At 44.2% G+C, this 12,224-nt stretch overlaps 1 protein-coding gene across 1 annotated transcript in view; it reads left to right on the top strand.

The window, feature by feature from the left end:
• The window catches only part of GNB5 (G protein subunit beta 5), a 33,373-nt gene extending 21,616 nt beyond the window's left edge, over nt 1-11,757 (top strand). The window contains exons 6-11 of the mRNA XM_070377905.1: nt 1,828-1,971; nt 3,764-3,855; nt 6,132-6,180; nt 7,783-7,879; nt 8,761-8,927; nt 10,255-11,757. Coding sequence (XP_070234006.1) covers nt 1,828-1,971; nt 3,764-3,855; nt 6,132-6,180; nt 7,783-7,879; nt 8,761-8,927; nt 10,255-10,266 — 561 coding nt within the window. The 3' untranslated portion in view covers nt 10,267-11,757. The remainder of the gene's footprint in view (nt 1-1,827; nt 1,972-3,763; nt 3,856-6,131; nt 6,181-7,782; nt 7,880-8,760; nt 8,928-10,254) is intronic.
• Nucleotides 11,758-12,224: the final 467 nt, after the last annotated feature.

Here is a 12,224-nt window from a genome sequence, read left to right as displayed (position 1 = left end):
GGGAGACCTGGTGATGGGGAACTGTTCGGTTGCTGTCTGGGGGCCGTGTTCTGACTGGGAGGGCAGCGTTTGCCCCTGTTGTTCGCCACCAGGAGTCTCGCGTGTCTGTGCAGTAGGGGGCACGGTAGCCCTGGCTGCTGCCGTGGCCATTCCTCACGTCTTTGGGTGTGAGGAGCAGCCAAAGCAACAGAAGATGTTCTAAACCAGGTTTTATTATCCTGTGTTTCGTTTTTCTCACCTACAGGTGAGGATGGTAGTATATTCCTCCCTCATGAGGTTTTCTGAGGGTTAAATGAGATGATTCATGTAAAATACTTGGTGTTGTTGCTTAGTAGCTAAATTGTGTCTGACTCTTTTGCAACCCTATGAACTGTAGCCCACCAGGCTCCTCTGTCCGTAGGATTTCCCAGGCAAGAATCCTGCAGTGGGTTGCCATTTCCTTCTCCAGAAGTACTTGGTATAAACCCTGGTAAATATCAATAAATGCTAGCTCTTATTATTTTATTATTAACACAAAGCTTCACAGGTAATTCAGATGCATGGCCTTTGCTGGGTACCACTGAACTCATGAACTAAGCCTCCTTCCAGCCCTGGGATCTAAGGTGAAAAATGAAAACCTCAAAAGGCTGGTATAAGACCTGCAAGTTCTATACAATCCAAAATAAATGAGTGACAGTGGAGTTAGAGGATCTGTTTAGTGCATTTATCATAATGAATGTTTGATTTTAAAATTTTATTTTTACTTATAATGAAGAGCACAAATATTTAAAATATTTTAAAGATTAAGAATTTACTGTTAACTTTTAAAAACTATTCATTTCTTTGATCAAAGAGTATGCCAGGAAAATTTTCCATTAAAGAGCTAGACTGAGGACTTCCCTGATGGCTCAGACGATAAAGAATCCACCTGCAATGAAGGAGACCTAGGCTCAATCCCTGGGTCAGGAAGATTCCCTGGAGAAGGGAATGGCAACCTACTCCAGTATTCTTGCCTGGAGAAACCCATGGAAAGAGGAGCCTGGTGGGCTGTGGTCCATGAAGTCACAAAGAATCAGACATGACTAAAGGGACTTAGCACAGCACACTCTGTTTCATTAATTTTTTACAAAGCTATTAGTCCTGCTAATAAGTTGTTTAGTTAGTTCAGAGTCTTAATCTCACAGGATCAGGTTATTTCCTGGAGCAAGCAGCTAGTTTATTTTTACTTGGTCTCAGTATTGTCTAATGCAGCACTGGGAAAGTGTGGCTTGCCCTGGAATTGATTAACATGGGGACAGGGAGTTAGATGGGCTTCCTGCCAATCCTGTTAACAGAGCTCCAGGAGAGCAGCGACCAAGGCAGTGTCTTTCTGCAACCCTGCCACCTAGTGGAGGGCCTGGACGTGGTCAGCACACAGCAAAGGCCTTGGCCCTGCACGTGTGTGTCCGCACCACTCAGTGGCCCAGGGAGCCTCTGGGTGTGGGGTGCACGCTAATGTCTGGGAAGCTCAGTGGTAGGCTTGGCTGCCTGTGGGACCCGCTGAGGGTTCTGTTCAGCAGGTGTTCACAGAGTGCTTCCTACATGTCAGGCAGGCAGGTATTGCAGGAAGGCCTCCAGATTTCATCCTCTGCAAGAGGACAGGAATGTAAACAGCTCACGACAGCAAGGGTGTCAAAAATGGGCTGTCTTTCTCAGTACTAGAGAAAGAGTTCTGTGCTAGAGTCCAGATTCAGCAGGGGTGTGTGTGTGTGTATGTGTGAGGAGCCTTCTCTTCCCTGTGGAACTGCAAGCATCTGCTTGGCTTCCCAGAGGGCCTAATGACACCCTTCCTGTCCTTTCCGGCGGCAGATCCTGACGGCGAGCGGTGACGGCACATGTGCCCTGTGGGATGTGGAGAGCGGGCAGTTGCTGCAGAGCTTCCATGGGCATGGGGCCGACGTGCTCTGCCTGGACCTGGCCCCATCAGAAACCGGGAACACCTTCGTGTCTGGGGTAAAGATCCCAGGAAGATCTCTAGGAGCCCTCTGTCCCCCAGGGAGCCTCAGGGTGGCACTTCCTGTCAATTTGTGGGACTAGACAGGACACCCCTGGAGCGGGGCTGAGACTCCTTGGCTGAGTAGCAGAGAGTTGGCATCCAAGAGCAGTAGAGACAGCAGCCAGGACACCAGGCGGCTCAGGTAGAAACAGCAGTGAGGCATAGCTGTGGTGTGATCAGGGCTTTGGCATCAGTGGGACACTCTCCCACCCCACCCCTGCCAGCCTCCAGCCCCTCCAACTCCCAGGCACAGGGAACAGTGTGTCTGAAGGCTCAGAGTCGGCAGGCAGGCCACCATGGCAAAGGAGCACCAGACGAGTTAGGACACCTGGGACCCACCTTTGCTGCCTGACCACATTTCATCCTTTGTAAATTGTGTAGAAGGCACAAAAGCACTTGCCCCCCACCTCCCCATATATTCTACTGTATTATGAATAGTAGAGGGAAGAGTTTCCAGTGTGTTATGCAAGTAGGAGAGGCAAATATTTCTAGGACATCTGGGAATAAGTGTGGAGAACTGAGCTGGCTGACCTGACCCTGGTCCTGTCTCATCTCTGTCAAGAGACAGTGGTGGGAGGGGACAGAGATGCAGACACCATCTAATGATGTTTGCAACTGGAAGACATAAAGGCCCTTTGTTCCAAGCTGCCCACCTCTTAGTTCTGGACCTCAGGTGAGGGTTGTGAAGCCTCTAATTGGCAGGGACACTGATTTTCTTCTTGAATATTTGGCCCCATCTGTGTAAGTTTAATTCCCGTGTCTTTGTATAACTGTATTTATCTCCAATCAACTACACTGTTTTTTCAGATTGTTGATATCATTATAGATCATATTCTCTCTTTCAGAGTATTAAACTTCATGATTTAGGGTCCTCCAAAGATTTGAAGACACTCTGATTCCTTTGTCCGCATTCTCAGTAAAGATGTTGGAGAGTTGAATCCCCATTGCAGGTCTTTCTGAAACATCAGTATGGTACCTCACCCACCCCTTCCTCTGAGTTGAAACCAACAGTCTAATTTTAACCCATGTTTCCTTCTGTTTGTCCTTTGAGACTCTAATTATACAGCTCATGCTTAATCACAGACTGCTCTGCAAAAATTTATCAAAATGCTTCTAGAAGCAGGATAGTATGCATAAACTTGGTGTTTTTGATTCTCTGGGTCATGTTAGCTACCCAGAGAGGGTTCATTTTATAGGTGTTGAGGCCGAGACCCAGGGAGGTGACTTGCCTGAGCCACCCAGTTGACTATGGGCAGCCCCCTGACTGGGCTGCTGGGCTGCAGCTGGCCAGGAGCACCTGGCTGTCCACCTGTCTTCAGGCTGCCCCACACCCCTGAGGCAAGCCTGGGGGCTCCCACCATACCCACTGTCCACTTGCCCTCCCCTCTGGCCTTATAGAAGCAGAGATAAAGAGGAGGGGGAAACATGAAGAGAAATGCCTAGGAGGAAAGGAAGAAGGAGGCCCTGGAGAACTTGCAGCCATTTAGAAAGATGGCAGAGAAGAAAACATGCTAAAAAGGGTGTCTGGGTACTTTCTTTTGCTCCCCCTACCCTAGGACCTAGCTCTGACCTCCTGAGGTCAGAGGGAAGTGGCCTTAAAGAAAGCTAGTCTTAGGGAAAAAAAAAAGCATGTTGTCAGAGCCCTTTACTAATGGGAACTGAACGATCTCTGTGACATAACCAGAACTCATACCTGTCTGTGGGCAGTCCTTGCAGTAGTCATAACTTGGGGTAACTTTACGTTTGCAGGGATGTGACAAGAAAGCCATGGTGTGGGACATGCGCTCTGGACAGTGCGTGCAGGCCTTTGAAACACACGAATCTGACATCAATAGTGTCCGGTCCGTGAGTAGAATGTTCTCATTGCTTCTCTATTTTCTGCTGTCTCCTAGCCTGGGCTAATGCTTAGCCTCCAGCCTCAATTTACTTTGCTGAGAGAGGCTTTTCCAGCAATAACAGCTGATGTGTGGTGAGACTGAACAATACTCCAGGTTTCTTGGAGCATTTCAATGTAATTTCACCAGGAGCAATGGCTATTTCCTGTCTAAAGGAAGTCAGTGTTTTTTGTTCATTCATTCAACCAATATTTATTAAGTACTTATCTGTTGAACATTATTCCAGGAACTGGGAATATTGTTTTAAACAAGATAAAAATTTTCTACTTTCCTATAGGAGACAAATAAGACAAAGCACAGATAAATGTACAGTATACAAAGATACTGATAAGTTCCATTGAAAAGTAAAACAGGGAACTGTGATGGAGATAGGTTATTTCTTTGACTGGTCAGGCATCTCTGAGAAATTGATGTTTAAATTGATACCAGGATAGTGAAGGAGCCAGGCTTTCAAAGAGCTGGGAGGAGGATCAGGGAGATGAGATGCTCAGGGACCTAACAAAAGGCCAGGTGACCACTTGAGGTGGCTAACATGATACAAGTTTTGTCTTTAAAAGATCACTCTGGCTGCTGTATGGAGAATGCATTGTAGGGGAATGAGAATGGAAGTATTATAGCCAGTTAGAAGGCTGTTGTGTGAGTTCCAGATAGAAGTGATGGTGGCTGAAACTAAAGAAGACACAGTGAGGATAGAAATGTCTAGAATTGGGAAGGATTTGAGATTTTACCCTGATTGCAGGCTATCAAGTAAGGCTTCCAGAGTTTCATGGGTGCTGGTAAAAGGCATAAGATTCCTGGGTTAGAGATGAAGGATAGTTGATTACCAATAGTGATGGTGGTAGCTATGCTAGTTATCCAAGCTCCAGTATCACAGGGTGACATGAAAAGGACTAAATGACACCTGCACATTCAAGGGGTTGCATTTCAGGAGGAGAATCCTGAGCTCAGGGAACCTGAATCTGTTATAAGGGACATAAACCCTGATCCATTTGCTAAATCCGGGAGGGTTGGAAGCAGTGCAGGGAGAAGGCAATGGTTGCACATGGATTCTGGAGTTCTGTCTTGGGCTAGCCAAGCTTGAGATGCTATTGTATGACCAAGTGGAGACGTCAAGTAGGTAGCCGGATCTGGGAACTGGATTCCAAGAGAGAGGTCAGGAGTTAACATATACATTTGGAAGATGGCACCATCAGGACAGCATTTAAAGTGTAACCACTGAAGAATCTTCATTATACTTAGAGGAAAGCACTAGACTTATTCCCCTTAAAAGCTAGAACACAGTAAGAATAATTACTTTATTAGTAGAAATGTTAATAAGAATTTTCTAGCTCACTGACCTTAAATGTAGGAAGGGGAAAAAACTATCATTTTTTGCAGATGTGTAGAGAGTACCTAGAAAATCCAAGGAAATAATTTGAGAAATTACTACAGTAAGTGAAATTATTAAGATACAAGATAGACTATAAAGCTACAAAAATAAATTCCTATATATTCATGAAATAACAGCTTAAAATTGCATATTCTCTCACCCATGCTGTCCCCTCAACCCAGAACCCTCTTCTGATATTCATCAGGTCTCAACTTACAGTACCCTCTCTCCAGAGGCCTGATTATTGAGGAGAGGATGACTGTAACAGTAATCATATCATTAATTGCATTCATTTTATCTGGCCCCATGCCATTTTTTTGTGTGTATACTGTCTTATTCAGTCTTTACAATAGGAAATGTGCATTATCCTCCTCACTTTTCAGATGAAGAAACTGAGGCTGGGCCAGTCGAAGTCGCTTGCCAAAAGTATCCCCTGTAGTGAGTGGCCAGTGTAGTCCCCTTTCATCCAATTGCAGCGTCTGTGTTTGTAAGCACTGTCTTATCCCTGACCTCTGGCCAAGCCTTTGGAATGGGGTGTGTGATCAAGGGAAAGTAAGGATATAGGCATCTGCCTGTGTTCAGTGTCAGATACAAATAGACATATTGTCTCATTTATCCTCACCAACACTCTGCAAGGCCAGTGTCACTGTCCCCTGTTTACAGAGAAGAAACTAAGGTAGGCCAGTGGGGCCTTCCTGCTGAGCCTCCGTTTCTGGTCTCTGTAATGAGTAGTCCTTGTGTCCCTAGAGTCCGAGGGCCCAGCGTGGGCCGGCCTTCCCAGAGGCTTCTGATGGTCACCCAGGATTGGGAATCACGGCTCTAAGTGCCTTCTCCCCACACTTCCTCTCTGCAGGTACTACCCAAGTGGAGATGCCTTTGCTTCAGGATCAGATGATGCTACGGTATGTTTAAGTCCTCAAGAGCTTTTCCTATTTGAAGGAGAGATATGCTGACTTAATTTTATGTTTCAAAAATAATTGTTTTCCTGATTACAGAACTGATATGACTTCTATAAAGAAAACTTAGGGGGAAAAAACTAAATTTTGTTAATCATTCTATACAAGAAAAATCACAGTTGAGTAAATTCCTTTCTGTCTTTTTAGTTTTTAAACAAATGCTGTTTTATAATTTGCTTTTTGCACTTAGCAATAGATTGTGAACATTTTCTCATGCCAATAAATACTTTCCTACATTATATATTCTTAATGATTGAATAGTTTTCCATATTATGGATATGTCATCATTTACTAACCAATCTTCAATCTGGGGACATTTAGGTTTTTTTTAGGGTTTTTTTTCCCTGTTAAAAACTCTGCTATAAGCAAGTATTTTTGGTACCTCTCTTATTGTTTCCTTAGGATGAATTCTCATACATAAACTTGATGAGTCAAAAACTGGCCTAATTTTAAGTCTTTTGATACTAGTTGCAAAATAATGTTGACCTGTTTTTCAGTAGGCACAACCTTACTGTGCTCTCAAAATAGCAAATATCTTATTAAATAATGAATTTAACCTTAGTTTGCTATTGTGAAAGAAATGACAAGGAATAGACTGAGAGTTTGTTAATAATGAAAATTTAAAACTTCTGTATGCCAAATATTTAACAAAATATAAGGGCATAGATTTTGGGAATTTTAAAAGCTTTCCTTATCCTTTGTAATTTCTTGGAAACAATTCTAAGGATTCCATTCCTTAGCTATTCTGAGAAAATATTAAAGATACATATAAAGATTTTGATAGCAGAATGATCATGGCTTCCTCATAATTTTATTTATAAAAGAGAAAAATTAGACACAATCAAGACACTTAGCAGAGTATGGCTAAGTAGATTCTGATCTATCCACATGAGGAATATAACAACCACATTAATCCTATTTTTTGAAGATTATTATTGAAGCAATAATGAAACAGCCACCCCATTTAAATCCACACGTAAAATAGATTAAGACTGGGACTTCCCTGATGGTCCAGTAGCTAAGACTCCGAGCTCCCAATGCAGGGGTCGCAGGTTTGATCCCTGATAAAGGAACTAGATCTCACGTGTTGCAATTAAAGATGCTACATGCCACAATAAAGACTGAAGACCCTGTGCGTGCCACAACTAAGCTGTTGCAGCCAAATAAGTAATTTTTTTAAAGTAGATTAAAACTGAAGGAAATAGCCAGGTGTTAGTAAATATCTCTAGGATTTCCTTCTTTATGCATTTCTGAGATTTTCTGAATTTTCTACAATGAACACATATTCCTTATCAGAAAAAAAGAAGGCTTACATTTTGTTTTTTGTACTAAAGAAATCTGCCTTTGCTGTTTCTTCGAGTCTCCAGTGCTTCATGGGGATATAATAAGAATTGGGATTGAGGAAGAAAACACTGAGAGAAAGAGAAAGGTTTTCCCCCTGACCCTCAAACCACACAAGCTACCGGCACCTGCCTGTAGCTCTGTGATCACTGATGCACCAAACAGGACCCAGAAACAAGTGCCTCTTTGTCCTCTTTGTCACCCCAGTGTCGCCTCTATGACCTCCGGGCAGACAGGGAGGTCGCCATCTATTCCAAAGAGAGCATCATCTTTGGAGCTTCCAGCGTGGACTTCTCCCTCAGTGGTAAGGTTTTCCTGGGACTGTGAAACGGGACCTCAGAAAATCCGTCAGGCTTCCCCTCAGCTGAACTTCCTATGGCTCCACCTGCTGAGAGTCTAGCCTGCACTGGTTTTCCTCCAATGCATTTTTGACACCACATTTTGCCCAGCCTGAAGCAGCTTCCCCAGCCCATACATGAAGGCTGGGCCCATCTAACACTCTTCTTCAGAACAATGATATATCAGAACTCCATCTGCTATGCCTTTAGGCATTTCCTCTCCAGCCTTCCATTTCCCCCTTGACACTTGAAAAGGGACTTTTTTCAGAGGTGGAAGGAGTGAAGCGAGAGTCCCCTTCTTGTTGCCCCGAAGCTCACGTCGCCTCTGCCTTCGCAGCTGGAGAGGCTACCAGGGAAAGTCAGGGCAGCACTGGCACATTGTGTCCGTGGACCATTCAATTCTCCCAGACACCTTCCAGTCGTGCAACTGTGCCTTTGTGCTGCTGCTGCTCCCTGGAACGTCATTTTCCCTCCCTTCTCTGCATGGCAAACTCCTATTCAACTCTCCAAGGCCAACTCAGATAGTGCTTCTCCCATAGTATCCTCTTTGATCCCCTTGCCTCTGTGATCACATAGCACTTAACACATAGCTGAGCACTTCCATTACAGCCCCTTCCACACAGCGTGCAATGATACATGAGTCAGCCCGCCCACCAGCACCCTCCACAGGGGCCAGCAACTGTGCTTTCTCCTCTTTGAATCCCCAGGGCAAACCACAATGCCTGGTATATAGTGGGCACTAAAGCACTGTTTATTGAATGAGTGAACGAGCACATGAATGAGCGTCATGAAAAGAAAATCAAAAGGAAGGAGCTGGTTGAGTAACCATGTTACCTCTTGCTTTAAGGTCGCCTGCTGTTTGCTGGATACAATGATTATACCATCAACGTCTGGGATGTCCTCAAGGGGTCTCGAGTCTCCATCTTGTTTGGACATGAAAACCGTGTTAGTACTCTACGAGTTTCCCCTGATGGGACTGCCTTTTGCTCAGGATCATGGGATCATACCCTCAGAGTAAGAGAAGCTTGTTCTACATTACTGTGTGTGTGAGAGCAGGCGGGATTGGTCTTCTTGAAAGCAGAGAGGTCAGAGTAAGCTAGGATGGGCCTGGGCAGCCAAAAGAGAGCTCTAATTTCAAGTCTGTAGCCACAGAGGAATGATTTGCCTTGGGAGGTAGTGAGTTCCCCATCAATGCAGGTATTCCAACACAGATACCCTAAAAGTCTGATTCCAGCCTGTGACAAATCCAATTTCCAATCTCACCTCCCAGGAGCACCAAGATCCTTATCCCAGTCACAGACCCCTGTGAAGTTCACACAGAGGCTTCAGGAGACCTATGAAGTCTGTGCAGTTACATGCTAAATTGTGTATATGTGTGCATTTTTCCAGGAATAGTGTCCGTATGGCTTTATTAGATTCTCAAAGAGCTCCATGACTGTGTCAGGTGTTGGCTCCCTAGAAATGCCACCAAAATAACTGTTCAGCAAGCAAAACTTACTTCACTGTGGAAGATCACAAGCTTGACAGTCATCTTAGCATTTCAGAAGGAGAGAGCAAAGGCAGATATTTATCTGCCAAAGGTTTTAGGGGTCTGATTGAAGGTAAATCTTTTGATGGAGGGACTTAAGTAGGATTGAACAAATTTGGGACATAGCTTAAGATTGTTTGCTGGACACAGGGTCAGGGGAGGGAGAGAATTTCAAAGACTGTCTAGAAAAGTAGCTGGTCATTTGATGCTGCATATTATCCTAAGAAGTGTATGTCATTTCTAAAATGAGTAATTGAATAGTCCAGTCTTAGGATAAATGGATTTTTTTCAAAATTCATGAAATAAACAGTGAAGTTGTGATTCCATCATCCTGGGCAAGAGTTTGATAAATTAATAAAGCCATGTCAGTATACCCAGAGAGCTGGATACGTACAGAGAATTCCAGTTGTCAGTCTAAGAATTACCATTCCTTAGCAAGGGGGCCTGGAGAAGGAAATGGCAACCCACTCCAGTGTTCTTGCCTGGAGAATCCCAGGGACGGGGGAGCCTGGTGGGCTGCCGTTTATGGGGTCGCACAGAGTCGGACACGACTGAAGCAATTTAGCAGCAGCAGCAAGGGGGCCACAGATGCCCTTCAGACAGTTAACTAAGGGAGAGGGAAGGCGAGGGCCAAAGAAGCGCGTTTGAGTCGCTAGGAATGAAGTATTATCCTTCTGAGACATGTGAGTGCTCTATTTTGGATGCAGTGTGTATGTTTGTGTATTAAAAATTTTGATATTCTGTCTTTAAACTCAGGTTTTACAAATGTCAACTGGAAAACAGACTGAATATTGTCTGTCTGTGTCTTTGCAGGTCTGGGCTTAATCACAGTGCACATGGGCACCTGAAAATAGAACCTGAACTCATCACATGTAAATAGATCTTACTTCTAGAGGGTCTGAGAGTTTCTTGCAACTTAGCTTCAAGTGAGCAGCTCCGTGACTGACAGTTCACCAAACGCCTCCAACATTACTATTAAAACCATCACCCTGGAAAGATCCCGGTGTGAACCTCCAACACTATGAAAACACCTTCCAGCACAGTGTTTTTCATTTTGAACATTTTTGCAAATATATCTGTTTTTAAGATTATTATAAATTATACTAGTCTCAAACTCATTCTCTATTCCTGGTAGAATTCTACTATTCCCAGTAGAATTGACCATTTACTATATCCCGTTTTGTTTCCTGGAATCAAGATTTTTTTTTTGGAGCACTTTAAAAGCTGATTTTTCTCAGTGTGCATTCTGACATTTGAAACCTTCCCCAGGAACTGCTGATTTTAATGGACTATGTGAGGACCACGTTACTTGGTCTTAGAAGAAAATTCCAATTCCAAATGTAATAAGACAAAATCAGTTCTTTTACATGTGTTTTTATTGTGAAAGTATCCTTTTCAGCCTTGCTTCCTCTTGTCTTTTTTTTTTCAGGTAAAACATTTCCGTGTTACAAATGAAGCAGAGATATGGGTAGAATAGACAGGTTTGATCTATGTTTCTTGTGATGGTGGCTTGTATCGGGAGGACGGGACATTTTCTGTCATTAGAGGGAAAAGCTGAGTGCTGTTTGGGACACAAACGCTTCTCAGAGGAACCAAAACCGTTCTATGTGGGAACAGAGGACAGTAAACTTATTTAAAAACCTATTTGTGGTATTAGATGTATTAGGATTAGTAGCATCTACTCAAGCTAAAGTGAATCTTGTCCATATCAATTATACTCATATTTATTGCATTGCAAGTGTAATTACATACACAGATTGTTAGCTCTTGAATGATGATGTCTTTGCTTCACTTATATGGAGGAAAAAAACATAATATCCTGCCTTTATTTAAAATTCATCAGATCCTTCTGGAAGATACCAAGTGCTTTAGTTGTAGGATCCCTTATTTTCAAGTGTAGAAGCTTATCCTTTGTTTTAGAAAATTCCTCATTCATAAAGACGGGATTCATCACTTAGGGAAATAAAAGGTCACCTCAAACCAAAAACCATTCCTGGGTGAGGCTTGCCCTCTGGGTGGTTGGGTCTGCCGGGCCATGTCCTTGTGTTGTCTGAGGGCTGTGTGTGCTGAGTCCCCCAGATCCTCGGTCCCCTCTCATGGCCCTGCTGCAGCCTGGCCCTTCTCCTTCTCTTCCCTTCTCTCTTCTGGCTTTGCAGGCCCAGCCCCAGGTTCTGCTGCTTGCAGAGGCCTTTCCAGACCTGGAGCCATCTGATAGGCCTGTAAACCTCAGGGGGTGCACCAGGCCCACCGGCAAAACTACTCATTCAGATATCAAAATGAGTCAGAAATTCCCCAGGCCAGCTTTTCCATAAACTTTTAAAATAAACATAATGGTTATATTCAATCATTTGCCAAGAAAACATTTACTAAGGGTTTTACTACACAGGAGGTCCTGGAGTAGAGAGAGACCATGTGAAAGGCTCCTACTCACCTCCCCCAACCTGCACCTACTCCATCTCTGCTGCTCTATCCACCTTGAGAACAAGATAGAAGATGGGCCAGAGCATAGCCCAGAGGGACACCTTTCAGCACCTTCTCCATTTAGCAGACTCCATTCTGATCAGGGGCTCAGGGAAATGGGCAGCAGGTCCACCCAGTTCCTGCCAGCTGCTGAAGTGCTGGCCCCACAACTTGTCCTGTGAAATCCCCAAGCTCCGCTCCCAGAAGGTTCTCCCGAGTTTGTTCCTGGGCTCCTCATTATGGTACTTCCTTCCCTGTCTCCCACAGACCCTTCCATGTGTCTGCACTCTGACCTGGACCTCCCAGAAGTGAAGGAAGACAGG

Source organism: Bos mutus, chromosome 10 (assembly GCF_027580195.1).
Source record: "Bos mutus isolate GX-2022 chromosome 10, NWIPB_WYAK_1.1, whole genome shotgun sequence".
In the NCBI taxonomy this organism is placed as follows: Eukaryota; Metazoa; Chordata; class Mammalia; order Artiodactyla; family Bovidae; genus Bos; species Bos mutus.
This window is presented reverse-complemented; position numbering and strand designations above follow the sequence as displayed.